General features: G+C 49.2%; 1 protein-coding gene across 7 annotated transcripts; it reads right to left on the reverse strand.

Moving 5' to 3' along the window:
* Positions 1-43: 43 nt before the first annotated feature.
* On the reverse strand, positions 44-27,855 carry LOC310757050 (DLA class I histocompatibility antigen, A9/A9 alpha chain-like). Of its 7 annotated transcripts, XM_083602165.1 has the most exons (8): positions 26,457-27,852; positions 26,201-26,347; positions 17,008-17,283; positions 13,995-14,258; positions 4,089-4,407; positions 2,862-2,936; positions 1,966-1,995; positions 44-515 (listed from the first exon to the last, which is right to left on the reverse strand). In XM_083602165.1, exons 3-8 carry the CDS (start codon positions 17,087-17,089, stop codon positions 449-451), a joined length of 837 nt encoding a protein of 278 aa, XP_083458291.1. In that variant the 5' UTR covers positions 17,090-17,283; positions 26,201-26,347; positions 26,457-27,852; the 3' UTR covers positions 44-448. The 7 variants fall into 7 exon arrangements, with proteins under 7 accessions (XP_083458291.1, XP_083458285.1, XP_083458289.1 ...); XM_083602159.1 differs by lacking the exon at positions 26,201-26,347 and having other exon boundaries at positions 27,462-27,854; XM_083602163.1 differs by lacking the exon at positions 26,201-26,347 and having other exon boundaries at positions 4,123-4,407; positions 27,462-27,852.
* Positions 27,856-27,999: the final 144 nt, after the last annotated feature.

A 27,999-nucleotide genomic window follows, 5' to 3' on the forward strand; every position in this document is an offset into this window, starting at 1 on the left:
ACATGTGGCATGGAGTCACAAACAGTATTTTTCTTTTTTTAAAAAGAAAGAACACTACACAGTTCCACCCTAAAACATGGTATGGTGGAAAGCAGTAAAAAATGATGCAAAGTTCCCATGTGCTTCTTCTTGCAGAGCAAAAGCCCCAAACCCTTAGATCAGAAGAAGAGGGGGAAAGGTCTAAAGAAATCCCATTTGCGACCGGAAGCACAAAGATCAGCCCATTGCAGGGCCAAGTATTTTTCAACTTGCTGGCGTGACGCAATCCTTTAAACAGGTTCCTCCATCTGGTGTCCTGAGGCCCATCCTGGAATTCTCCAATTGAGCTTCTTAGGATTTCCAGCTTGTGTCTCTTCCTTGAACAGCCCCGTACTGTCCACACAAGGCTCTCTCTTATTCGCTGTCCTGCCATTGGGCAGGCAAAATAGCTCCTCATGAGTAGGGCGATCTACCCACCTCTCTGCTCAGATGTCAGAGAGGTTCCTCTGTTTCTGCTGCTCTTCCAGCCGACATATCTGTTGCAGAAAAACACACAGGAGGGTGTCAGGTGAACTAAGCACAGTGAAGCTGACAAAGAACGGGGGCATCTGAATAACAGAGTCAGAGCGTCTAGTCCAACCCAACTCCCCTTGCAGAGGACTCCATCCCTGGGCATGATCAAGACGCACATGAAATGTACAGGTAGATAGCTGTGTTGGTATCTGAAGAAGTGTGCATGCACACGAAAGCTCATACCAATAACAAACTTAGTTGGTCTCTAAGGTGCTACTGGAAGGAATTTTTTAATGAAATGTGCAGGAAGCAAAGATCAAAAGGGCACCTTCTGGGCAAAAGTATCCAGGTGAGGCTTGTTATGGACGGGGGTGGGGGGCGCTACCCAACCAACACATCAGAAGCGTTGGCCTCCTGAGCTTTGCTCCAGAGCAAAGGAGCTCACTTTGCTGCATAGCATGACATGCAATTACATACATACCACTGGTTTCTATACTTTGCCTCCATTAGACAACCTATAGGTAAAGGTAAAGGACCCCTGGACGGTTAAGTCCAGTCAAAGGTGACTATGGTGTATGGCGCTCATCTCGCTTTGAGGGTGAGCCAGCGTTTGTCCACAGAAAGCTTTCCAGGTCATGTGGCCAGCATGACTAAACCACTTCTGGCACAACGGGACACCGTGCACAGAAACACTGTTTACCTTCCCACTGCAGTGGTACCTATTTATCTACTTGCACTGGCATGCTTTCGAACTGCTAGGTTGGCAGGAGCAGGGACCGAGCAACAGGAGCTCGCTCCGTTGCAGGATACCGGCACACACGCACAGCGAAAGTGATGCTGGACCCAATCCTTCTAAATCATCCATCAGAGGTCGATGGATGGATCCAACAGCAACTCCAACCTGTCCCGTGTAGACTGGATAAACATTGCTTAAAGCTGCTGAAGACTCACACTGCCTTCATCTCTCCCTGTTGGCCTCACTGGCTGAGGTCAAAAGCATTTGGAGGGCACCAGGTTGGGGAAGCCAGCAGTAGGGCATTGGCACAAGCAGGGCAGAGCCAAATACTTTGTGGAGAAAGGTGAGTTTTGGAGAAGGCACTCGAAAGAAAGAAGGGAGGTGATGCTATGCAGGTATGTGCAGAGGCAATTTCAGACATACAGGCCAGCATAAGGTCTGTTTTCACTGCTTCTGGAGAAGGACAGAATACTGTGAATTGCCCCGTGAATTGCCCCTCTCTCAATTTCCTCTTAACGTACGCTTCTGTTTTCTGGGAGTATGGGAGGTTTAAATGCCGTTACTGTTCCGTTAGATGTATTTTATTTTCTGTCTCCAGTTTTACAGGGACCTTGTGCTGTTTCAAGTTCACGCAGGCACCCCACACACCTTGAACAAATCCTGCCTTATGCCTGTGTCCCACCCTGGGCCTGTTCCATGCCGGAGGAAAAACTCGCAAAGAGGGACATCTCACTTACTTGGTGCAGCTTAGTGTCTTTGCCACATCTCTGCAGAGAGAGAATCAAATTATGAGTTTCACTTGCCACAAGGGAGGGCACACAGCCAAGGCTTGGAAAGCCCAAAAGTCACAGAAATCCCCTACATTTTAAGTGGCCAAATGAAAAGGAACAACGAGAAAAGTTTTCTTTCATAAGTAAAGAGCTTAACTGTGAACAGTTGTGAGACCTAGTCAAACAAGTGGGTTATAGATTCTGAAGCCTCTAGTCATTTTACTCATGACAACGATTCTTCAGGACGGAAAGGGATGCAACAGAGATTGTCCAGTCTCACCCTTTCCTGTGGAGAAGGACCTGGGGAAAGATCCTGGCAGACACCGCAGGAACCTGTCACTAGTAAAGGTAGGAAGTCTTCCAGATTCCAAGCACTACCTGATTTCCTCCAACATGACCCTTGCTGCCTCTGACCCTTCCTTCCGGAAAAGTGCCACCACAACCGCACTAAGAGGACACACCGCCCTCCACTGTCCTAAGAAAACCCTTCAACCCATATTTTATTTTATTTTATTATTTGGACGATTTACTGCCCATGGGCGGCCCTACCCTCTTATCTGCCCTTAAGGGCTGGAGCATCATGCGCAGGGCTCTACCTTGGCAGTGGCAGATTCCTCCTTGCCCTCTTTCCAGCAGCCACGATGAGCTGCCCATGGGAGGAGGCTGGCAGTGGCAGCCATGGAGAGGCCACAAAGAGGCTATGGGATGCTCCCTCGGCTAATCCTCCTAGCCAAGCTTGGTGGCAGCAGCACCGGCAGGGAAAATTGGGACCTTCAGCGATCCAATCAGAAGCTGGGGTGGCTTTCGTAATTCTGGGACTATCCTCGGAAAATCGGGACACTTGGAGGGTGTGTGGTACTTACTGATGCCCATGGAGATGCCGGCCACCAGGACTACAGCCCCCACGATGCATAGAATTAGAAGCCAGCTGTTGAACACTGAAGGTTGAACAGAAGAAAAGAGAGAAATGATTGACGGGGAACCCAGAACAAAAAATTCATCTTACGGGGTGTCAGGGAACTGCCATTAGCTCAGAGGCGAAAGATGGAAGGGCAGGGAGCCTCCGAAAATCTTGCGAAGCAGTTCCACCTTTGGCGAGGAGGAAAGCCCCACCTCCAGTGGAGAAGAGGTGCGGGGACCAGGGAATGCTAGGGAGAGCCTCAACACCGAGCCTGAGCAAACTGGAGAGGCAGGAAGTATGCCCCTGCCAGCTCCGATTCTGCGCGATAGGTTTTGACGCAGGGAGGGGCGGAAAAGGTTGGGGGTGACGCGACTTTTATGCTGGGGGTGGTACAAAGACCAACCACTCCCAGATTCTGCTAGCAATTGAGCCAGACATGAACTTACGATGCTCTTCACTGTAAATAGTTTGCACCAAGAATAAAGCCTGGAAAAGACAGGTCGGAGTCTTGCCCCTTACTCTCGAGCAATCACACCAGAACCTGACATAGGGGAGGCCACAGGACTTGGGAGCTCATGAAATTCAGATGGATTCGGGGAGGTAACCAGTACGTTTCTGAGCACAATTCAAAGTGTTGGTGTTGACTTTTAAATCCCTAAACGGCCTCGGTCCAGTATACCTGAAGGAGCGTCTCCACCACCATCGTTCTGCCTAGGCACTGAGGTCCAGCGCCGAGGGCCTTCTGGCGGTTCCCTCGCTGAGAGAAGTGAGGTTACAGGGAACCAGGCAGAGGGCCTTCTCGGTAGTGGTGCCCACCCTGTGGGACACCCTCCCATCAGAGGTCAAGGAAATAAGCAACTATCTGACTTTTAGAAGACATCTGAAGGCAGCCCTCTTTAGGGAAGTTTTTAATGTTTGATGCTTTATCACATTTTAAATATTCTGTTGGGAGCCACCCAAAGTGACTGGGGAAACCCAGCCAGATGGATGGGATATAAATAATAAATTATCATCAGTATCATCTAAGAAAGGGCCCCCCTCCATCTCATCACCTCTCAAGGCTTGCACGAGACCTCAATCATATCAGCAAACAGTAAACGTTTGTCTCCAATTGGAGGTTGTCAATATCAGCTGTAATGCTGCCAGCTCCTTGGTGTCATCCCTTTTCCTTCCCCGGGGGAAAATTCACCTCCCATAAGCCTTTGCTCCCTGCTGCCTCTCACCAGGCTCCTGCCAGGCCACATCCAGGTGTTTGGGGAGGGCTTCATGCTCCACGTGACACTGGAAGCGTTCTCTCTCCTTGGGGCTGGTTTTAATACCGAGCACGGCATGGTAGGTCCCGTCCGAATTGGGGGCGGCAACTCTGCGGAAGGTATCCTGCACCCAGGCCTCTCCGTCCTTCCTCCAGTAGGCATTGATCTCCTTCGGGTAGAAGCCGTAAACTCGGCAGACGAGGGTGGCCGGGCCTTTGGAGTCCTCCTTACTTGTCACCTTCACGACGGGAGGCTCTGCGGAAATGACAGAGGCATCCTCAGAGGCAAGCAAGTCGTGTCCTCTGATGTCAACCACACTCCTGTCAGGCTGGCAAAAATTACTGTATTTTTTGCTCTATAAGACTCACTTTTTCCCTCCTAAAATGTAAGGGGAAATGTGTGTGCGTCTTATGGAACGAATGCAGGCTGCGCAGCTATCACAGAAGCCAGAACAGCAAGAGGGATTGCTGCTTTCACTGTGCAGCGATCCCTCTTGCTGTTCGGGCTTCTGAGATTCAGAATTTTTTTTTCTTGTTTTCCTCCTCCAAAAACTAGGTGCGTCGTGTGGTCTGGTGCGTCTTATAGAGCGAAAAATACGCTACTACCTCCCCTTCCCCTATGTTGGAAGGGTTGTGGAAAAATTGGTTCATTTATTCACATTTGGCAGAAATGCCCCCATGTTTAAAAAATTTGGAATAGGGTATTCCCCATTATATCTGCAATTACAGGTCAATCCCTTTCTCCAAATCCTGCCCCAGCCCTATTATCTTTGGACATGGACTTAGGCTCTACCCTGCACCACAGTCAAATAGTAGGCTCCTTATTGACCACAGCATGAATGGAAGAAACAGTCTGAAATACTCCTAAAAGTACAGTGGTACCTCGGGTTAAGTACTTAATTCGTTCCGGAGGTCCGTTCTTAACCTGAAACTGTTCTTAACCTGAAGCACCACTTTAGCTAATGGGGCCTCCTGCTGCTGCCGCGCCGCTGGAGCACGATTTCTGTTCTCATCCTGAAGCAAAGTTCTTAACCTGAAGCACTATTTCTGGGTTAGCGGAGTGTGTAACCTGAAGCGGATGTAACCTGAAGCGGATGTAACCCGAGGTACCACTGTATATGGGATACAGCAATGTCTGAGCGTCTCGCCAGAAATGTTTGATGGTTCTTGTATTTGACTAAGAACTTGTGGAATATGGATATAAAATTTACAGCATGTTATGGTCTAAGAGAAAATGACATGAAAATGATATATCGATGGTATCTAACACCAAGTTGGCAAAAATGTATAAATCTAAACCAAATAAGTGTTGGAAATGTAAAGGATGAGCAAGTAAAATCCTCAATGATACATTGGGCAATAGATATTGGTCATAATATAGACATAGAAGCATGGGAACGATTGTGGAATATGGATATAAAATCTACAGCATGTTATGATTTAAGGGAAAATGATATGAAAATGATATGTCATTGATATCTAACACCGAGTGAACTGGCAAAAATGTATAAATCTAAATCAAACAAATGTTGGAAATGTAAAGAGAAAGAAGGTTCTTTTTATCATATGTGGTGGTCTTGTAGTAAGCTTACTGGGAAATGATATCTAATGAATTGAAAAGGATGTTTAAAATAACCTTTGTAAAAAAAAAAACCCCAGAAGCTTTTCTTTTGGAAGTTATAGGGACAGAACTACCTAAAATGTCTAGAAACTTATTCATGTACGCGACTACAGCAGCAAGAAGGTTACTTGCCCCAAAATGGAAAGAAGCAGAATTCCCAGCAAAGGAAGAACGGATGCAAAAACTTAACGAATATGCAGAAATGGTGAAACTTATCAGAAGAATAAGGAAACTAGATAATAAATCTTTTATAAAAGAATGGAAATGGTTTGTTGAATATTTATGGATAAATTGCAAACAGATAAAAACATTGGGAGGATTATTGTAATAACCTGCAGTTTTATAAGAGTATATTTGTAAAAAAAAAAAAAGATGAATAAATGAGCAAATTAAGTTAATTTGGATATGCAGAAGATATTAAAAACCGCAGAAAGAGGGGGAAAGGAAGTCAAGTTTTGAAATGTCAAAATGATTGTAAAATTAGTTAAATGTATAAATTTGAAAACTATAAATAAATAAACAAACAAACCAATAAAGTGTCCCACACCAGGAGACCAAAAAGAGAAGAACCTCCAAGAACCAGGATTTCTTCCTTTGCATCTTGAGATGCTGGCTGTCGTGAGTCTCTCCCAGTGACCTGCCTGTTGGCCAAGGGGCAATGGCATCCGTTCCAATTCAGTGGCTGAATGGGTTCAGATTTCTCCAAGCGCAGCTCCTAGTTCTTGCCTTCCATAGAGCAAATGCTGGACTTGCAGCTTTTTGTGCTCCAAGACTTTTTCACCTTCATTTCCCCTCACACTTTATGAATTTAAGGGCCGGGGGTGTGGGAACCAAACAGCTCTAGAAAAGACAGAACTCCTTCATAGTCCTCCTGCGTGCCCTGAGAGGTCCCCATGAGGTGTAGGAATGGATTTAAACAATAGGACAGGATATATACCGTATATACTTGAGTATAAGCCGACTTTTTCAGCACATTTTTTATGCTGAAAAAGCCCCCCTTGGCTTATACTTGAGTGAGGCGGGCGGTGGTGGCGGAGGGACGAGCGGCCCGAAAGGAGCCCTTTCTCACCACTGGTACCGCCGCCGCCGCCTCTCACAAGGGCAGGCACAGGAGCCGCGGTTGGGAAAGGTGCTGCGCTGCAGGTTTGTGGTGTGGTAAACCGGCTTATACGCGAGTCAATGTTTTCCCAGTTTTTTGTGCTAAAATTAGGTGCCTCGACTTATATTCGGGATGGTTTATACTCGAGTATCTATGGTAGTTTAGTTCTTATCCTCCCTCGCTCATGTGAGTGAGATCAGCAGAGTACCATCCTTTGCCAATATAAACTTAGAAGCTAAGACAAGGTTGCTTTAACCTTCTAGAAACAATAATCCAGGATGCTTTCAGGCAGACTGGATTTTCCTGGTACAGTGTTTGCGAAAATAAAACCCCTGCGTCCAGTCACGCTTCCATTGCGCAGCTCTGTTCAGAAGCTGACCTGGCAGGAGAGCAGAGTCGCAGCGGTCCTGGGTCCGTGTGAGATAAGGGATAAATCAAGTCCAGAGACAGTTCGGTTCTTATCTCTAGAAGCGTTTATTTACAAGCCATAAATCAGTCTCCTCCATCGGAACTTGGAGGCATTCTCAGCCGTGCTTCCAAAAGCACACACGCAGCTTCTGTGCCAAGCTGCTGCTCAGTGAGAAGTGAAAGGAAGTCTGAAGGCAGTCACACACTGTGAGTCACTGCTCTGCGACAAGCTCCTCCTTCTCCCCCTCCCAGATACAGGACACTTCGGAGTTCTGACCCTGTCAGTTCCAAACTCCACACCCCCTCTTGTCCTGCATCTGGGGACAATAGCCAACAATGCTTTCCCCATACACAGACCCTCACAGAACTCCTCGTGCTTCTGGAAGGTCAATGGTTTTGTGAAACCATCAGCGAGGTTCTTGGTTGAGGGACAGTATTTCAGAGCAACTAGCCCCTCATGAACGCTCTGACATACATTCCGGAACCGTATGTCCAAATGTTTGGTCCTCGCCTTGAATTGCCCTGTCTCAGCTAATTTAAGGCATGGTTGGTTGTCTTCATGCACCACCACGGGCAGACAATTCTCTCCACAGATTTCCTCGACCAAACACACATAGAACTCCAGTTCTCTGCAAACCTCTGATAGCGCACTGAACTCAGCTTCAGTAGATGAAAGCGCTATGAGACTTTGCTTTCGGGACCTCCACCCAATCACTGAGTCCCCAAACTTCACCACTAGGCCTGACACTGATTTGCGGTCCTCAAGGTTTGCCCAATCTGAATCCACCCAGGCAGTCAGCTTAACATCACCCTCAGCTGACATCTTGAGGCAAAAGTCTTTGGTATCTTGCAGGTAACGTAGCACCCGCTTAACACCATTCCAGGCCTGCACACTAGGACTTGAAGCTTCTCTACTGAGCAGATTGACAGCAAACGCTATGTCTGGTCTGCTCCACTGTGACAGATACAACAGACTACCCAGAGCTGACTGAAAGAGTTCAGTATTTTCGAACACCACGCGTTCTACTTGCTGACACTCCTTCACGTACCCAGTCTCCATGGGTGATCTGGCACCTGCACAATCAGACATCCGGAACTTCTCAAGCAACTGCTCAATCTTACCTTTCTGGCGAAGCAAAAAGCTTCCATCACTTGCTCTTTTGATCTCTACGCCTAGATAGGACTTGACATCTCCAAGTTGCTTCAGCTTGAACCGCTTTCCAAGCTCCTTTGCAAACTTCTCTACCTGTTCACTTGTCCTTGTCATCAACAAGATGTCATCAACAAACACCTGGGCTACTTGCTGTTGCAAGCCTGAATCTCTAATGTAAAGACAACTGTCTGCAAGAGATCTCTTAAAACCTAGCTTTTCTAAGGCTTCATGTAGGCACATATTCCAATTCCTGGCAGATTAGCGTAATCCATAGATGGATTTGTGCAACCGCCACACGACGCCTGGCTCACTGACTTCAAACCCTGGAGGAGGACGCATGTACAACTCCTCCTGGAGATCTGAGTTCAGGTAGGCGACATCTACATCAAAATGGTTCACCTTCCAACCTCTCTGTGCTGCTATTGCCAAAAGCGTTCTCAAAGTCTCCGCCCTTGAGGTCGGCGAATAGACCTCTGTGAAGTGAACTCCGCGTCTCTGTGTAAATCCACGTGCCACTAACCTCGCTTTGTACTGTGGTTCCCCTGCTTCTGTGGGTTTAAGTCGGTAAACCCATCTGCAGCCCACAGCTTGCTGGTTAGCCGGCAGCTGTGTGAGTGAGAACACTCCAAGAGACTCCATTGAGTTCATCTCCTTCTGCATCGCCTCATGCCATTTGCTGGCTTCTTCCCAAGGCAACTTCTGAACATCCTCAAAGGATTCAGGTTCACATCTAGCCACACCAACCCAGACACTCGTGGCTTCATACCTTTCAGGTGGTTTCCCTTTGGTTGATCTTGCTGACCTCCTCAGCATGAATTCTGGAACTGCGCCTGATTCACCTGGATCAACCCTTCTATCCTCTATGTCAGAATCATCCCCCTCTGACCTGCTGCGCCGTTTAGGGCGAACAGCTGGTTCTGCTGGCGAGGATGATTGACTTCTTGGCTCAGATTTGACAGAGACCTGTGGAGGGGTCCTGGGACTTCCCTTTGGAGAGACACGGAGCCTCTCCCTTGGAGATCCCGGCTCTAGACTCTGTGGCTGTGGACTGTGTATCTCAGCAACAGGTTCAGCCTCGCCCTCCTCTTCTTCCTCATCTGAGTCTACCAGAACATCCGGATTCCCGTGAAGACGCTTCCACCCACTCTGCTCGCAAAACTCAGCACTGCCGCTAATAAGCAGCTTGGACTGGTTGCCAGTAGGGTATGCGAAACGCCACGCCTTTGAACCCGGCTCATAGCCTACAAAGATCATCTTCCTGGATCTTGGCTCACCTTTTCTGCGCATGGCCTTTGGAATGAGAACCCAGGCCGTGGACCCAAAAGTGCGCAGAAAATGTACTTTGGGCTGTTTCCGATGAAGCAGAAAGTACGGTGTGTCTCCTACACTGGAATTGAACACCCTGTTCTGCAGGAAACAAGCTGTTTTATAACTCTCAGCCCAAAAGCGTTGTGGCAGACCCGAGTCTGCCAGCATAGCATTCGCTGACTCCTGTAGCGTGCGAAATTTTCTCTCTGCAACCCCATTCTGTTGCGGAGAGTGGGGGGCTGTCAGTCGATGACTGATACCCTTCTGCCTGAAGAACGATTGCAGCGCAGAACCTGTGAACTCCCCCCCCCCGATCAGATTGAAAGGAAATCACTTTGGTAGAGAACCGTAGCTCTACTGCTGTGATCCAATCCCTGATCAGTGCAGCCGCCTCTGACTTCTGTTGCAGCGCAAAAATCCATGAATGTTTAGAAAAATCGTCAACCAAAACCAAAACCCACTTAGATCCAGCTAGAGAAGGTGTCTGCATGGGGCCCGACAAATCTGCATGGACAAGTTCAAAGGGTTTACTGGTTTTCCTCTCAGACCTGGGGTATGAGCATGTTGTGACCTTTGATTGCTTACAGGCTTGACAATCTAGGTATTTGTCACATGCTTTGAACCTGCACCCAATGGTGTTGTCTGTGGCCTTCCTCACATATGACCACCCTACGTGCCCAAATCTCCTGTGCCATAAGTGTATGCAATCATTGTGTGGTGGGACATTAGCACACTGCCCTTGGGCGTCTTCAATGGACTCTCCACTAGCCCCATTTTCCACCAGCCCCATTTTCCCACCAGCCCCATCTTCAATGGGCATCTCGACCAGAAAGAGCGTGCCGCTTCTCTGGACACTGTGGATCTTCTTCCCATCCCTGTAGAAGGAACACACATTGTTAGAAAACAAAACATCAAATCCAGCAGCCATAAGAGCTGGCACACTTAGCAGAGAGTGGGCAAGCTCTGGTACCACAAAAGCTTGCAGCCAATGATCTATAAAAGAACAATAAAGAAACCCAGATTCAGTCAGTGGTCTTTGAGACCCATCTGCTAAGGTAACATAGCGTCCAGTTTTAACTGTCTTGCAGTTCCTCAGGAGCCCTCTGGAGGTCACCAGACAATGCGAAGCTCCGGAATCCACAACGAGAGATAAAGAGTGTCTCTGGCTGTTTTCCAAAGATGCCATGCCGTTGCTCACGTTCCCATCGGTTGCCATGGCCACAGCCTCCCCCCGACTGAGGCTTTTGCCTTTTCTCAGAGACGCCATCGCAGCTGTGAGGTGATAAGACGCCTTGTCTTTGTTTTTCTCCTGGCCTGCTGCTTTCCCACGTCTTTGCTGGGAACCTGCCCTGGGAACCTGCTTTGTTGACATTCCACACCGGCCGATGTCCTTGGCAGCCTGGGCCTCTAGCGGATGCTTCCCAGCGCTGTTGGACGTCGTCTCAAAGCACAAACAACTTTCGAAGCCTTTCACTTTCTCAGAGCTCTTGGAATGGCCTGCCTGGCCTGCCCCCCCACTCCTTCTTGGGATGCAGCCTGCGCCCTGTTCCACAGCTCTCAGCTTCTCTCCAGCACCATCACTCAGACGTGTCGAAGCATAGAAACAGCTTCCCGGAACAGCCCCCTCTGGTTTGGCTCTCACTTCAGCCTGGGGCTTGCTCCCTTGGCCCTCGGCTTCCTCCCGGCCCTTGGCTCCTGCTGAGCTTTCACACAGACTCCTCAGCACCTGCCAAGCGGCCTGAGCCGATTTAACGCCCTCCAGGTGGGGCAACAGCAAAGCGTCCACACTTGCTTTCAAGAAGCAAAGCTCCCTCTGCCCTCTCTCACTCAGCAGAGAAGCATGCATGGGTGGGGCCGGCTCCTTCTGGACTGGACTCCAGAGCCCTGTGGCCACAAACCACCCCCTTGCTCTTCTTGACCAGGCCTCCCAATTGGCCCCATTCAGCCTCTCACCGGGGTAGCTCTCATGGCCTTGCTGTTCGGCAGCCATCTTCCTCCCCCCGGGGCTTCAGCGTACTCACAAGTTTGCCAGCAAGCCGGACCTCTGAAGCAGCCGTTCCTTCTGGCTCTTGGCTCCGTTCTCCAGCATTCTCCTGGCAGGAGATCACAGCAAATCGACGCTGGTAGCCTTCTCCCTTCTCACACTTGGCAGGAAACACGTACTTCCATAACCTTTGCGAAAATAAAACCCCTGCGTCCAGTCACGCTTCCATTGCGCAGCTCTGTTCAGAAGCTGACCTGGCAGGAGAGCAGAGTCGCAGCGGTCCTGGGTCCGTGTGAGATAAGGGATAAATCAAGTCCAGAGACAGTTCGGTTCTTATCTCTAGAAGCGTTTATTTACAAGCCATAAATCAGTCTCCTCCATCGGAACTTGGAGGCATTCTCAGCCGTGCTTCCAAAAGCACACACGCAGCTTCTGTGCCAAGCTGCTGCTCAGTGAGAAGTGAAAGGAAGTCTGAAGGCAGTCACACACTGTGAGTCACTGCTCTGCGACAAGCTCCTCCTTCTCCCCCTCCCAGATACAGGACACTTCGGAGTTCTGACCCTGTCAGTTCCAAACTCCACACAGTGGTACCTTGGTTCTCGAATGGCTTAGTAGTTGAACAACATGGAACCCGAATGCTGCAAACCTGGAAGTTTCTGGTTTGCAAACTTTTTTCAGAAGCCGAATGTGCTCCGTTTTGAGTGTTACGCTTCTGATTTGAGTGCCACACTTACATTTTGAATGTTACGCTGAGGTATGTCTGTTTTTGCTATTTATTTTGCAGTTTTCTGTGGCTTTTTTGTTTGGTTTTTGTGACTGTGTGGAACCCAGTTCAGCTGATTGATTGATTGTGTGACTGCAGTACATTGTTTACTGCTTTCATTTTATGGATCAATGGTCTCTTTACATAATAAAATTCATGTTAAATTGCTACTTTAGGGGCTGTTTTTAAAAGTCTGGAACGAATTAATCCATTTTGCATTACTTTCTATGGGAAAGCGCGCCTTGGTTTTGGAACGGACTTCTGGAACAGATTAAGTTTGAGAACCAAGGTACCACTGTATTATCCCTCTTCTCCCCCACTTAAAAGCAATCATACACACATTGTTTTGTGAAGAAATAAAAGCAGTGTTTACTTACATAATCTGGGTCTCAATGCAACAATTACAGTAGCAAAATGTAGCAAAATTAAGACAGGTTTATAACTACTATCTAAGCTACAAAAGTACAAAATCTAAGTATGAAATGGTGTCTGAGCATGTGCATATGGTTGCAGTTTATTGCCAAGGCACAGAAAGCACTTCTGTGCTTTCAGTTTTTTCTCTAGCCAATTTTACAGGAAAGCTCTGAACCTCAGCCCCTTCATATCTGGCAAAACATGAATCATTGGGTGACTGCAATAATGTTCCACATGAGGTACAAAAGACCTCAACTCCTTGAAATGGAGGCCACGTAAGAGTTAACCAGCAGGTCCAGCAAGAATTTCAGGGAGACGTGAAGCCATAAAATACATTGTTAGTGTTTTTATGACTTTCCATAGGGCTGAGGCTTTTATTTAATGGCGGGGTGGTGCAAAGAGGATAATTCAAAGGTGTGGCAGTCTGCACATGTTCTGATATATCCAGCCTGAAGGTTCTCAACATTAAGAAGAGAGATTTATACCCTTTCAAGCAGAAAATTTGGTCAGGTCTGTCTCCACTATGCTTGCGTTCTTTATTTATTTCATTTTTTAAAAAATCATTTTTATTTGATTTTATAAATATAAAATTATAAGAATCCAGACGTGTATCCATATATAGAGATTACTCTGAATCTCAAGATCTCCCCCCATCCCCTCCATAGGTCCTATTGTCAACATTTACAACTGCATATTTTTCTATAATCTATATTTTATAGAATTTGTTACATTACAAGTGAGATTCCTGCTAATGTTTTCATCTGCTCCCAACAGTCTGCTAAATAAATTATATTCTCTCCCCCCCCCCATTCTTTTTAAAAGTTTTTGTCCTCTTGGTTCCTGGGATTCTTTATTTATTTCAAAAGATCGGGATAAATATTCTAGAAGTGTGTCCTCTCTGCCACCCCCTGGCTGCTGCTGCTGTTATTATTACTATTATTATTAGGCGGCTCTTGGCTCCCATCAGCTTTGCAGTGCGGTCTAGGATGGGTTTATGCTGGGTAGAATATGAAGGAATTTCAGCACACACACACCCAACCCATCGCAAGTCTTGTTCCCATCTCCCTGCACCTGCCCTCACACAAACACCCACCTGTCCTCAGCAGAGCCTCCTTCCCATAGTCCAGGTATCTCCGCAGCCACGCAATGCAGTCCTCCTTCCCCACGTAAGCCATCACAGAGACCGTCTGGTTTCCAGTCTGGCTCACCTGGGCTCCTCTCTCGACTGCCATCCAGGAGAGAGACTCCAGGTCAAGGTCGGGGTAGACCGTCCCATCGTAAGCTTCCTGCTCGTATGCTCCTTGGCGCCCTTCTTGGCTCAACTCGCAGCCGTACCTGACCTGCCAGGTGTGCAGGCCTGGGAGAAGGGGCAAGAGGTCAGTGGGACAGGGGAGAGAGATTGGGGGACCGGAGCAGGTGAAACCCCCACAGACCCACAGAAGAGGTTTGGCAAAGATATTATTATTATTATTATTATTATTATTATTATTATTATTATTAAATAATTCATTTTTCTTTTTCATTCATTACATACATCTCAAATTCTTAACATTTACTATATATTCCTCCCTCCCTGGTTTGTTTCTATTTTCACCCACTTTGCTATCTCTTAACAGAAAAAGTTATTAATAACATAGCATCAAACCTAAAAACATAAAAATAAAAGTAAATACACCATCATATTTCACTATCTTCTAAACATTTTCTGATGCTGATAATGTGAATGTTTATTTAAATCCAATATTTGATTATTTTTAACCTCGGGGAAGAAGAGGCAGACTGGATAGCTCAGTCTGTAGAGCGCGAGACTATTAATCTCAGGGTTGTGGGTTCAAGTCCCATGGCGGGCAAAAGATCCCTGCATTGCAGGGGGTTGGACTAGAAGACCCTCAGGGTCCCCTCCAACTATGATTCCAGCTCCGAGGGCCTTCTGGCGGTTTCCTCACTGAAAGAAGTGAGATTACAGGGAACCAGGCAGAGGGCCTTCTCGGTGGTGGCTCCCACCCATCAACGGATGACTCTCAGCTCCTGGGGCTACACAACTCCCTCCCACCCCGCTGTTGGTTCCTCTAGCTAAGCATCATCAGCACCAAGTTTTTACTTGCAGTTGCTTTTGATGCACGTGAACGTAAGCAGGTACCCACTTGGCGTTAATAAGGATCAGGCAGACGCAGCAATGGAGAATAAGAAGGTGAAGTTTATTGCCAGGCAATAAGGACCCAGTTTGGAATCTCTTCCAAAAGGAACTGGGACCCCGATTGACAGAAATCCAGAGGTCTTTATACCTGAGCATATCACAGCAAATCATAGATCATGAGACAACCATGAGGCAGTCACGATATCGCCAGCGAAAATTAGCCAATTAGCAAGCTTCTTGCCATGCTACCAGCTCCTGGTCAAGCACTGGTCAAGCACAGAGTTCTAGTTCTGCTTTCCAATGCTTGCAGTGACGCTCTGTCTAACCTCTCCCCTAGTTATGACAGGACAGGGAGTTTGGAGATTTTGTGGTTTTGCTCTTCTTGTTCTGTGGATTAATTTAGCCTGCATCTGAGGGGATTTTGTACCAGAATCTCTGATTCACGTCTTCCCCTTGTCCAGGGTACACGGATGTTTGTAGGGGAAAGGTCGGCTTCCAATTTTGCTGTTTCAAGCAGTTTGCAGTTAGCTAAGGCACAGCTTCCCTTTGATTCAAAATGGATTATAAAATACTGTAAGCCCTGATTATGTGTGAGCATATATGAATATATTGATTACTGATAACTGATTATATGGATAGCATAGGGGTAGCCCTTCTTCCTTGCCTCACTTTCAGGCAGGAATCTCTCTCATCCCTACTTGGAGATGCTGAGGATTGAAAACAGGTCATTTTTTCCCCATGGAAAGCAACGAACATTTTCTGTTTACCTCCAAGTTTAACGTCACTCAAGTTCCGACAGTGCAATCCTATGTACAGTGGTACCTCTGGATGCGAACGGGATCTGTTCCAGGGCCCCGTTCGCATCCTGAAGCGAACGCAACCTGTGTCTGCGCGTGTGTGGGTTGCGATTCGCCGCTTCCGCGCACGCGCGTGATGTAATTTTGAGCGTCTGCGCATGCGCGAGCGGCGAAACCCGGAAGTAACACGTTCCGTTACTTCCAGGTCGCTCAACCTGAAGCATATTTAACCCGAGGTATGACTGTACTTGTCCATGCAGAAGCAAGTCCATTTGATTTCAGTGGGATTTATGGGCAAGTGTAAATAGGGGCTTCCCCTGCATGCAAAGACAGGCCCCGGTGGATCGAGCAGATGAGACCAAGTGTGGTAAAGGTAAAGGGACCGCTGACCATTAGGTCCAGTCGTGGATGACTCTGGGGTTCCGGCGCTCATCTCATTTTACTGGCCGAGGGAGCCGGCATACAGCATCCGGGTCATGTGGCCAGCATGACTAAGCTGCTTCTGCACGGAAACGCCGTTTACCTTCCCGCCAGAGCAGTACCCATTTATCTACTTGCACTTTGATGTGCTTTCAAACTGCTAGGTTGGCAGGAGCAGGGACCGAGCAACGGGAGCTCACCCTGTCGTGGGGATTCGAAAGTCCTAGGCTCTGTGGTTTAACTCACAGCACCACCCTCATCCCTGACCAAGTGTGGGGCCAGCCATAAATAAGGCAGTTTCTGCACATGTCGCAGAGAAGTGAGGGGCAGAAAATGGGCTCATCCACCAGGGAAGGGAGACCATTGAGGAGAAAGAAAACGCTGATCCTAAACCTCTGCTGACTTGCGGAGAAGAAAAGGCTCTCAGGAGCAAACTCTACATAAATCCAGAGTGGAGTCCCGAGGATGGTTGGATGGCGCCTTGTACGCCTCCTTCAGGCAACTCCTGCAGCTCAGTTGGTACCAAACGTTTTGCTCTGCTTTCCTTTGGAGCATGTCGGTGAGGCCGAGAGGGGGGTCTTGTCGTCTGAGCAGCACAGGACCTCCAGACACATTGCCCAGGCTTGCACCCCAGGGAGGTCACTTGAGTGCCGCTAAGGTTACAGTCTAACTCCCCTGCTCCCCATTTCCTGACCAGGGGAGGGATAAATATTGAGGAGGGGGACTCGCTGCCCCTTGCAGAACCCACTCACCTGTGCTCTGCTCGTGGTCACGCTGCACACTCTCCAGAACGACTCGGAAGACTTCCTCAGCGTCCCGAAAGATCTGGGTCATATTGTCCCAGTAATGGGGGTAGTCATGCCCCACCTTCTGGACCCAGGGCACCTGAGGAAAGGCTCTTTTCCTGTCACTGTCGTACTGAATGAAGATGTGGTCATCAACGGACCCCTGAGCGGTGAACTGGGGAAGCCCCTGGCCGGGCTCAGACACCCTCGTGTAGAAATAGCGCAAGGAGTGCGAGGAGGAGCCTGGAAAGGAAGACAGAGAGGGGCAGAATTAGGGCTCCAGTAGAATCATAAAATGAAGGTATCCCTGAGGGCCATTTAGTCCAACCCCTGGCAATGCAGGAATCTCAACTAAAGATGTACAGTGGTACCTTGGGTTACATACGCTTCAGGTTACAGACTCCGCTAATCCAGAAATATTACCTCGGGTTAAAAACTTTGCTTCAGGATGAGAACAGAAATCATGCTCCGGCGGCAGAACGGCGGTGGGAGGCCCCATTAGCTAAAGTGGTGCTTCAGGCTAAGAACAGTTTCAGGTTAAGAACAGACCTTCAGAACAAATTAAGTACTTAACCTGAGGTACCACTGTATTTAGGAAGGATGTTGACAAGCTACAATATGTGCAGAGTGTGGGAATGATCAGGGATGCAGGAGAGGATATATTGTTTGATTATAGCCTTTCCAACTTGTGTAATCAAGTTCACAATTTAGCAGAGTAACATTCCCCCTTTTAAACTCACGGTGGATGCGTTTGCTCAGGCTCGCTAAAGCCTCTATAATTACTATTCTGGTATTTCCCCCTTATTCCCTCATAAAAGATAAGACACGACACAGTCTTCTATAAAAGTATAAAAAGAGTTTACTCGCTCACATTATGTTCACAATCGGATCCCAGAAGGCAGACTTGGCTTAGAAAAGTAACATACACCTGGAAACGATCCCATAAGGAGACAGTCTGTTATGTACTGAGTTGAATAGGATCCAAACTGCAGCAGTCTGATTGGTCCTAGAACAATAGGATTCAGAATGCAGCAGTCTGATTGGTCCTAGAACAATGCAGCAGTATGATTGGTTGGCAGGAACCACCCAATCATGCTCCAGATAGAAGTGAATCCACAACCTGATTGGCTTACAGTAGAATTCCGGAATTAGCCAATCATGTGCAGCCCATTGTGTAAATAATGTATATAAAGCAGATACCTTGAGGGGACTTTCATTCATTCCTCCTCACCACTATGAGCTGAATAAAGAGCATGAAATCACTGTGCGACTCTGAGTATATTTCACTGGCGACGAAGGTGGGATCCCGCTGAGCTGACTGCCACACACAGCACCGCAGCACCGCCACCTGCCGCACCGCTGCCTCGCACCGTGTATCCAGGCTTCAGCTCCGGGACACAAGGAACTCAGAATGGCAACCGACAGCAGCTTCTCGCCGTTCAACCCAGCATCTGGAGACTGGGAAGCGTACGCCTCCCGTTTCACCTTCCTCCTAGAAGCCAAAGGGGTCACCGAGGAAGAAGACGCCAAGAAGAGGGCAATATTCTTCAGCGTCTGCGGAGAGGAGACGTTTGAAATCGCCCGGGCTCTCCTTGCGCCTGAAGACGTTGCTACTGTTCCATACAAAACAATAATGGAACAGCTGAAGGGGCACTTTTCGCCACAGCCCTCAGTGGTGGCTCGTCGGAATGCCTTCTACGCAAAGCGGCAAGCCCCTGGGGAAACCATAACTAGGTTTGTGACCTCTCTCCGCCAAGCTGCCCGGTTCTGCAACTTCTCAGAGCTGGAGAACATGCTTCGTGACCGCCTCGTCGGTGGCCTGAAGGATGAGAAGCTGCAACGACGCCTCTACGCTAAGAAGAACCTAACGTTCCAGGTCGCTCTGGAGGAGGCCCTGGCAACGGAAGCTGCCGAGAGGTCGACGCAAGAGGCACGGCCGAGCCAGCCGTCCCAACCGAGGGTCCACCACGAAGACCTCACCGACGACTCAGGATCCAACCGGGAGGAGGTGCACCGAGTACAGCAGCGCACTCAAGCAGCCCACATACCACAGCAGCCTCGACGAGAAGGAGGGAACTGCGCAAGCTGTGGAGAAAGTCACGAGAGGAGGACCTGCCGTTTCCGCAACGCAGAGTGCAGGCAGTGCAGAAAATTGGGACACATCGCCCGGGTGTGTCGGGCTCGGCCCACCCGACGCCAGGCATCAGATGACCAATCCAAGAGCCCCAGGTCCCGGGGCCCAACGCACCAAGGCAACTCGACGGAGCTCACGGACTTCCAGGTATACCAGTTGCCCCACCCCAACGTAGAGAAAATTTATGTAGAGGTACAGATAGAGGGGGCCCCATGCCGCATGGAGCTTGACACGGGTTCAACTCTATCCATAATCTCGGCAAGGACCTTAAGGAAACTGTGTCCTACTGGGGGTCCCAAACTCAGGCCGGCCCCATTCACCCTCCGGGACTTCCAGAAACGTAAGGTCCCCACAATGGGGGTGGGGACCTTCAGGGTGCAGTACCGAGGGCGGACGCGGCAACTGGACTTGCTTGTGGTCAAGGGCCCCTACATTAGCTTACTGGGATTGGCATGGTTTGGACCACTGGGGCTAGCCGTCACCGGGGTGAACCACACTACCTCACAAGGGGACGTGGATGCCATATGCAAGGAATTTCCAGGGGTTTTCGATGGGAAATTGGGACAGTATACGGGCCCCCCCATTGCTCTACAGCTTGACCCCGCAGTACGACCGGTCAGGCTCAAGGCCCGCCGGGTCCCGTTCGCCCTGAAACCCCGTATAGACGAGGAATTGGACCGACTCGTGGAGCAAGGAGTGCTGGAGCCGGTGCCTAATGCCCCCTGGGAAACCCCAATCGTCACACCCGTCAAGCCTAATGGTTCGGTCCGCATCTGCGCAGACTACAAATGTACCATAAACAAGGCCCTCACGGCCCATGCATACCCAGTGCCAGTGGTCAGCCATGTCCTTGCTACCCTGGCTGGGTCGAAAATTTTTGGCAAGCTGGACCTGGCTCAAGCATATCAACAGCTGCCAGTAGATGAGGCCACAGCAGAGGCACAGACGATTGTGACGCACAGAGGAGCGTTCAGGGTAAAGCGGCTGCAATTCGGTGTCAGCGTGGCACCAGGCATATTCCAGAATCTAATGGACTCTCTCCTTAAAGGGATTCCTGGTGTCACCCCCTTCTTCGATGATGTGTTGATTGCCGGGCCCACACCCGAGGAGTTTGAGGACCGCCTCCGCACCGTTCTGCACCGTTTCCAGACGGCGGGTCTCAAGGTGAAGCGGGAAAAATGTCTACTAGGAGTGCCTCAGGTGGACTTTCTGGGATTTATGGTGGATGCAGAGGGGGTCCACCCGACTGGGGACAAGGTACGGGCCATTTGTGATGCCCCAGCGCCCAAGAACAAGACTGAACTTCAGGCCTTCTTGGGACTATTGAACTTTTACCATTCCTTCCTTCCCCACAAGGCGGCGGTAGCGGAGCCCCTACACAGACTCCTGGACAAGCGGGCCCCTTGGGTGTGGGGCCAGCGCCAGGAGGCCGCATTCCAGGCAGTCAAGGACTTGCTTGTCTCAAACTCGGTCTTGGCACACTTCGACGAGAGGCTGCCGGTGGTGCTAGCATGCGACGCCTCACCCTATGGCATTGGCGCTGTCCTGGGACACCAACTCCCGGATGGAAGAGAGGTACCGGTGGCATACTTTTCCCAGACACTCAACGCAACCGAGCGGAACTACTCGCAAATCGACAAGGAGGGTCTGGCAATCGTGAAGGGAGTAAAAAAATTCCATGATTTCTTGTACGGGCGGCCCTTCACCGTGGTGACTGACCACAAGCCGTTGCTTGGCTTGTTTGCCCCCGAAAAGCAGACCCCCCAAGTGCTGTCTCCTCGTGTCCTCAGGTGGTCAATTTTCCTTGCCAGCTACCAGTATGCACTGATTCACCGCCCTGGGAAGGCGATGGGCCATGCGGACGCCCTCAGCAGGCTACCACTACCGGAAACAGGCCCCGACCCAGCACCTGCACAAGAGGTTATGAGCCTGGAGCTGCTTCCCGAGCGCCCCATTCAGGCACAAGAAGTTGCACACCATTCCAAGAAAGATAGGGTCATCTCCCGGGTCCTGGACTGGGTGTGGAGGGGATGGCCCAGCAGCAGCCCCGGGCCAGAATTCGCCGGCTACACAACCCGCAAACATGAACTGTCAGCCCACAAGGGGTGCCTGTTATGGGGAAGCAGGGTCGTTGTTCCCCAGCCCCTCCGCAAAAGGGTCCTCACAGCCCTACACGAGACACACCCAGGGGTAGTAAGAATGAAGGCCCTTGCCAGGAGTTATGTGTGGTGGCCGGGGATCGACGGAGAGATAGAGGCCTGGGTCAAACACTGCCAGGCCTGCCAAGAATCCCGCCCAGATCCCCCAAGGGCCCCAGTCCAGTCCTGGGAGTCCGCCCGAGCACCATGGTCACGCCTGCATGTGGACTTCGCTGGCCCCTTTCAGGGGAAAACATTCTTCATAGTGGTGGACTCTTACACCAAATGGCTGGAAGTCGCACTGGTACCGTCCACTTCTACGTCCGCAGCCATCCGGGTACTACGCAGGCTGTTTGCAACCCACGGGCTCCCTGACACTCTCGTCTCAGACAACGGGACTGCATTTACGTCAGGAGAATTCCAAACCTTCACAGCGCAGAATGCCATCCGCCACATCCGTTCAGCGCCATTCCACCCTGCCACCAATGGCCAAGCAGAACGCATGGTGCGGACCACCAAGGACACCCTTCGCCGCATGACGCAAGGGGATTGGGAGTACCGCCTTGCCACATTCCTTCTAGCACAGCACAGCACCCCCAGCTCAACGACTGGCCGGAGCCCCGCTGAACTACTAATGGGTCGGCGCCTTGCAATCAGATTGGACCGCCTTCACCCCGATAGAGCTCAGGATGAGGTAGTGGTGGGGGAAGGCAGGAACCCCCGGACCTTCGAGGCCCAGGACCCAGTGTACGCAAAGAATTTTGGGGCAGGCCCTGCATGGGTACCCGCCACAGTCACCAGGGTCACTGGCCCCGTGTCGTACGAGGTGCTAACAGATGGGGGGCAATGCTGGCGCCGCCACTGCGACCAGATACGGCGACGATTCCCGGGAGAAAACCAGGAGGAGGAGGACAGGTCAGAGGAGTCCCAAGGGAACAGTGGGGCAGTGAGGCCCATAGAGCAGCAGAGGCAAGCAGGAGAGGCTGAATCAGTAAATACAGAGAGGACCCGTGAGGCCGAAAGGACACCGGAACCAGAACCACGACTGAGCGAGCCGGTTGCGCCAGACCATACAGCCCCATCACAGCCAGCATCCTTGGAACACGAGCCAGAACCTGAACCCCGGACCAGGGAACACCCCAGGCCGCAACGCACACGTAGGCCGCCGGCGTACCTTGAGGACTATGAATGTGACCTCCCGGGCAGGACTGGAACTTAGAGGGGAGGGGTGTTATGTACTGAGTTGAATAGGATCCAAACTGCAGCAGTCTGATTGGTCCTAGAACAATAGGATTCAGAATGCAGCAGTCTGATTGGTCCTAGAACAATGCAGCAGTATGATTGGTTGGCAGGAACCACCCAATCATGCTCCAGATAGAAGTGAATCCACAACCTGATTGGCTTACAGTAGAATTCCGGAATTAGCCAATCATGTGCAGCCCATTGTGTAAATAATGTATATAAAGCAGATACCTTGAGGGGACTTTCATTCATTCCTCCTCACCACTATGAGCTGAATAAAGAGCATGAAATCACTGTGCGACTCTGAGTATATTTCACAGTCCCTTTGTCTTCTCTTGGCTGGAGGCCAAGAGAGCATCTTTGGCTAAGCAGATGCTGCTTCTTTGACAAAAGTAGTCATAGAGAGAAAGATGGCTGTCCTGCCCTGTGCTTTTGTCGTTACCTGCACAGGTGAGGTCACGCCCACCTCTAGTCACATGCAGAGGAAGTCTGTCCCAGTCCAGAAGGAAACAGGAAGTTTACCTGCTGGCTGGACAAGTATTCCTCCACATGTGTAAACATACAGTTACAGATAGGTATCTGAAGAAGTGTGAATAGGTATCTATTAAGATAGGTATCTGAAGAAGTGTGCATGCACACGAAAGCTCATACCAAGAACTAACTTAGTTGGTCTTTAAGGTGCTACTGGAAGGAAAAAAAATTTTTATGTGTAAACATGTTCACTCTAGGGATGTTGTACTTGACTGCTCTTGTGTTTGACATCCCACACAGAGGAGGGCAACTACGATGATCAAGGGTCTAGAAGCCAAGCCTTATGAGGAATGGTTGAAGGAGCTGAGTAGCCTGGAAAAGAGGAAACTGAGAGGAGATAGGAGATCCATCTTCAAATATCTCAAGGGCTGTCCCATGGAAGATGGAGTGTGCTTGTTTTCTCCAGCTCGGGAGGGTAGGACTCAAACCAATGGCTTCGAGTTTCAATAAAGGAGATTCTGACTAAATATCAGGAAGAACTTTCTGACAGTAAGAGCTGTCTGACAGTGGGACAGTCTCCCTCGGGAGCTGGTAGACTCTCTTTCCTTGGAGGTTTTTAAGCAGAGGTTGGAGGGCCTTCTGTCATGAATGCTTTAGTTGAGATTCCTGCATTGCAGTGAGTTGGACTAAATGACCTTTGGGGTCCCTTCCAACTCTAAGATTCTATGATTCTATGATCCATGAATCTTTGTCCAACATGGAGCTCAAACCCTGAACTATCAATGCTGTCACTCTTTGCTGACTTGAAGAAATGCAGTATTTTAGCCATAATTCATGTGTGGGTGGGTGTATGTTCCTTGCAGTTCCATGCACTCTCTAATAAAAAATATCACCGTGGACAGCACACATGCAAGAAAATTGGCACAATCACATCAAAAGTAAAAAAACCCCAAATGTCAGTTGAGTCCAATGACCATTGGATTAAAGAGCAGTTCTTTTGTACTTTATTTTGATGGCCATAGCGCTTTGCAAGTTGCTTTGGGTCCCTTCTCTGGGGGAAAAAGACTCTAAAAAGGTGATGAATAATATTAGAGATGTTAGCACTGCAATGCTGGGCAATGCCTTTTATTCAGCCGTCTGTTTTCTGCACATTTTGCTTTACCACCAACTAAAATGTCACAAAATAGTGGCAAACTTTCTAGTCCTCTTTGTTTGCCCCAAACGGATATTGCACAAGAAAAAACATAAAGCAAAAGTTTTCAGCTCGGTGTTGTCGCTGATAAGCTCAGCTTGAAGACGTGGTTCCGAGGTGGAGATTGTGGTGTGGGGGGAAATTCGACATTTCCTGTTTTTTATTCTGCCGATCTGCTGTTTTCCCTTCAAATAAAGAGCTGAACTACACCTAATGTCGCTGTACCAGGTGGGTGCAGTTGTGGTTGTTATCAAGACTGCAACACGCCAGGGGCAGAGGACACAGGGAGAGGAGGTTTAAAACACAACTTTAAAATCAGTTTTTAAAACTACAACTTGCATTGTTCCCCCCACCCCCTGCCCAATGTTGGAGCCTATCCAACGAACCCTGGAAAGTGAAACTTACCAAAGAGGAAAGAGAGACTTGTGACACCTGAAAAATTAAGAAGCTTTTTTTATGCCACAAGCTTCAAGAAATAGCATTTAATATAGGAGGTGCAGAAACTGTTTTCCTGAGCAGTTTGTGTTTGTGTGTTCACACATGGAGGTGTTTTTTAGGGGGGTAAATAGTGAGGCCAGAGGTAAAAGAGATGCAGAAATGTACCTGTTACCACAACCGTTTCTCCCACCGGGAAGCCAATTAATACACAGGCCCCAATAAATGCAACCCAGCCGTGCAATTGAATCCTTACATATCGTGAAAAGTCAACTTGCACCTGCGTTCCTGCCTGAATTCCTTTGGGCGTCCTCTGCAGAGCCCAGCCACATCTGGGACAGCAAAATCCGCCTGGCACCGTCATCTTTCAATGCCAGGCAAAAACTTATCTCTTCCGCCAGACAGCTTTGCAAATTAGGGTGATGTCGCTGGATGTTATTTGTATTTTGCGGCCAAAACAATATTGTATTTTCTCGCTGCTGTTTGGCTGGAATTTATCCTACGGCCTTTGTTAACTTTTTCATTCATCCAACTTAATGTTATGGTTGGTGTTTTTAAAATGATGTAAGTTGCTTACGAAGATCATGGCCACTGGCAAATAGAAGGGGAAGAAATGGAGGCAGTGAGAAATTTAACTTTCTTGGGCTCCATGATCACTGCAGATGGTGACAGCAGCCACAAAATTAAAAGACGCCTGCTCCTTGGGAGGAAAGCAATGACAAACCTAGACAGCATCTTAAAAAGCAGACAAAGGTCCGTATAGTTAAAGCTATGGTTTTCCCAGTAGTGATGTATGGAAGTGAGAGCTGGACCATAAAGAAGGCTGATCGCCGAAGAATGGATGCTTTTGAATTATGGTGCTGGAGGAGACTCTTGAGAGTCCCATGGACTGCAAGAAGATCAAACCCATCCATTCTGAAGGAAATCAGCCCTGAGTGCTCACTGGAAGGACAGATCCTGAAGCTGAGGCGCCAATACTTTGGCCACCTCATGAGAAGAAAAGACTCACTGGAAAAGACCCTGATGTTGGGAAAGATGGAGGGCACAAGGAGAAGGGGACGACAGAGGACGAGATGGTTGGACGGTGTTCTCGAAGCTACCAGCATGAGTTTGACCAAATTGCGGGAGGCAGTGGAAGACAGGAGTGCCTGGCGTGCTCTGGTCCATGGGGTCACGAAGAGGCGGACACGACTAAATGACTAAACAACAACAAGTTGCTTACAGACTCCTTTTGCAGCAAGCGGCTAACAATTGAAAACATCACCATCATCTAGTAGCTCAGCTAGTAGCTCAGTTGGTAGAGCATGAGAGTTTTAAGCTCAGGGTCGTGAGTTTGAGCCACACGTTGGGCAAAATATTCCCGCATTTCAGGAGGTTGGACTAAATGACCATCGTGGTCCCTTCCAACTCTGCAATTCTATGATTCTTTGATCTCATCTATGATTCTATGATCTCATCATCCCTGCAAGGACAAGCCAGGCCCAAATAAACTGACGGGAAAGGGCTGCAAGGAGGTGGTGTAAGGGTTAGAGTGTCGGTCTTTGTTACCTGGGAGATGAGGATACGAATCCCCACTCAGCCACGAAGCTCGCTGGGTGACCTTGGGCCAGACACCGTCTCTCAGCCCAGCCCACCTCACTGGGTTATTGTGAGGATAAAATGGGAAGCTGGAGAACTACACTCCACCTTAAGCTCCTTGAGTGAAAAAGAGGTGTGTTAAATGTAATAAATTCAGTAAATAAATCAAGAGAAGGAATGGGGGGGGGGAACTTATGGGAACTGGGGAGGGGAGATAACGTTTTACCTCTTGCTTGTTTCTTAGGAGGCCTTTAGTTTCCCTTCCTTATTGCTACGGCTCTCCAAGGTGCGTTTTGTAGTTTGCCAGGTGCTGGGCAGAAAAGAAACAACAGACAAACACAGAAAGCACACACACACACACACACACACACACACACACACAAAGGTCTACACACCAGACCTTTAAAGCACATTCAAAGCACATTTTCCCCGCTCCCAAAAAAACCACGAGAACTCTAAACTGCTGACAATTTAGGTCTTTCCGGGGTAAACTACAGTTCCCATACTTATTTTTCCAAAGCCGGCGGGGGGGGGGGGGCAGGTCAAACCAGCCAGCACTGAAGTATTTTCTGGAGGGGGGGGTAACAGGCCGTACATTTAAATACCGTACATTTAAAGCAGATGCAACACACATTGAAAGCAGCTGGCTCCCCCCCCCCCAAAAAAAGTCCTGGGAACTGTAGTTTGCAAAGGGCGCAGGGAATTATAGCTCTGCAAGGGGAAAAGGAGGGCTGCAACTCTAGCTCTGCGTATTCATTTATAGCTTTATACCCTACGCCCCTTTGGCGCTTGCAGAATTTTTGTAAGGGTTGCCGCCATTGCTACGCAGAGTAGACCCAATGGGCATGACTAACTTAGGTGCATGAATTTCCAAAGGAGACCTTTTTTATGTGCAGCAAGTGACTAATAAGTGCGGTTTTGTTGTGAGAAGGACAAGAAAGTTCACCCCCATCTAAACATATTTAGGAAAATACGTTTTTATCTTTTTAGCAACTCTGGGTTGGAGGAGGGGGCAGGGGGTGCCCTGAACAGATATGGAGCATTTTCTGCTGGTGAAAGAAGCGGTAAGGTATGGATTGCATTGTCTGCAAATCCACTCTCCCCAACCCGCTCGCTGTAAACGTGTTGCGGACAAACACACACACACACACACACACACACACACACACGCACGTACTTGGTGCCAATTCTGTTCCCGGGTCGACATTTAACCCCCGAAGAAGCCGCTCACCTGCGCAGCCCCCCAGCAGGAAGGAAGCAGATCCCAGCAGCAGCAGCAGCAGCCGCCAGACGGGCCACCTACGCAGACCCATCAGCAGCTTCGCGTTGCACAATCCTCTCTAAGAAGCCCGGGGAACTCGCGGCCACTAGAATCCGGGCAAGAACCGGGACATCTCAGGCTGCATGGGTGTCTCCCTGGGGGATACCTGCGTGCTCGCGCGCTCTGCTATTTCTTAGCAGTTCCTATTTACAACTTTACCTCCGTCTGTGACGCTTTTCTGCCTCCTGCCGGCTACTTCCCGGGTCGAAAATGCAAGCCGGCGATTTCTAAGAAACCACCCCTGTACATCTGAGGAAGTCACGGGGTGCGTGCAAGAGCAGCGACGTAAACAAACACATAAACACACACACTAACTTAGTTGGTCTTTAAGGTGCTACTGGAAGGAAAAATTTTTTGTTTTGTTTTGACTATGGCAGACCAACACGGCTACCTATCTGTAACACACACACAGAGTGAAGGACGTCCTGAAACTCATGCAATCTTGCCT

This window comes from Podarcis filfolensis (assembly GCF_964270895.1).
Source record: "Podarcis filfolensis genome assembly, chromosome: 2".
NCBI lineage: Eukaryota > Metazoa > Chordata > Lepidosauria > Squamata > Lacertidae > Podarcis > Podarcis filfolensis.

Coding starts and splice junctions, on each gene's coding strand:
- LOC310757050 (XM_083602159.1), bottom strand. CDS start 27,543: ATGGGTCTGCGTAGGTGGCCCGTCTGGCGGCTGCTGCTGCTGCTGCTG. Junction 4,408..13,994: donor GGAGGCTCTGCTGAGGACAG/GTGGGTGTTTGT, acceptor TCATTTCCGCAG/AGCCTCCCGTCGTGAAGGTG. Junction 516..1,965: donor AAGACACTAAGCTGCACCAA/GTAAGTGAGATG, acceptor TTTCTGCAACAG/ATATGTCGGCTGGAAGAGCA.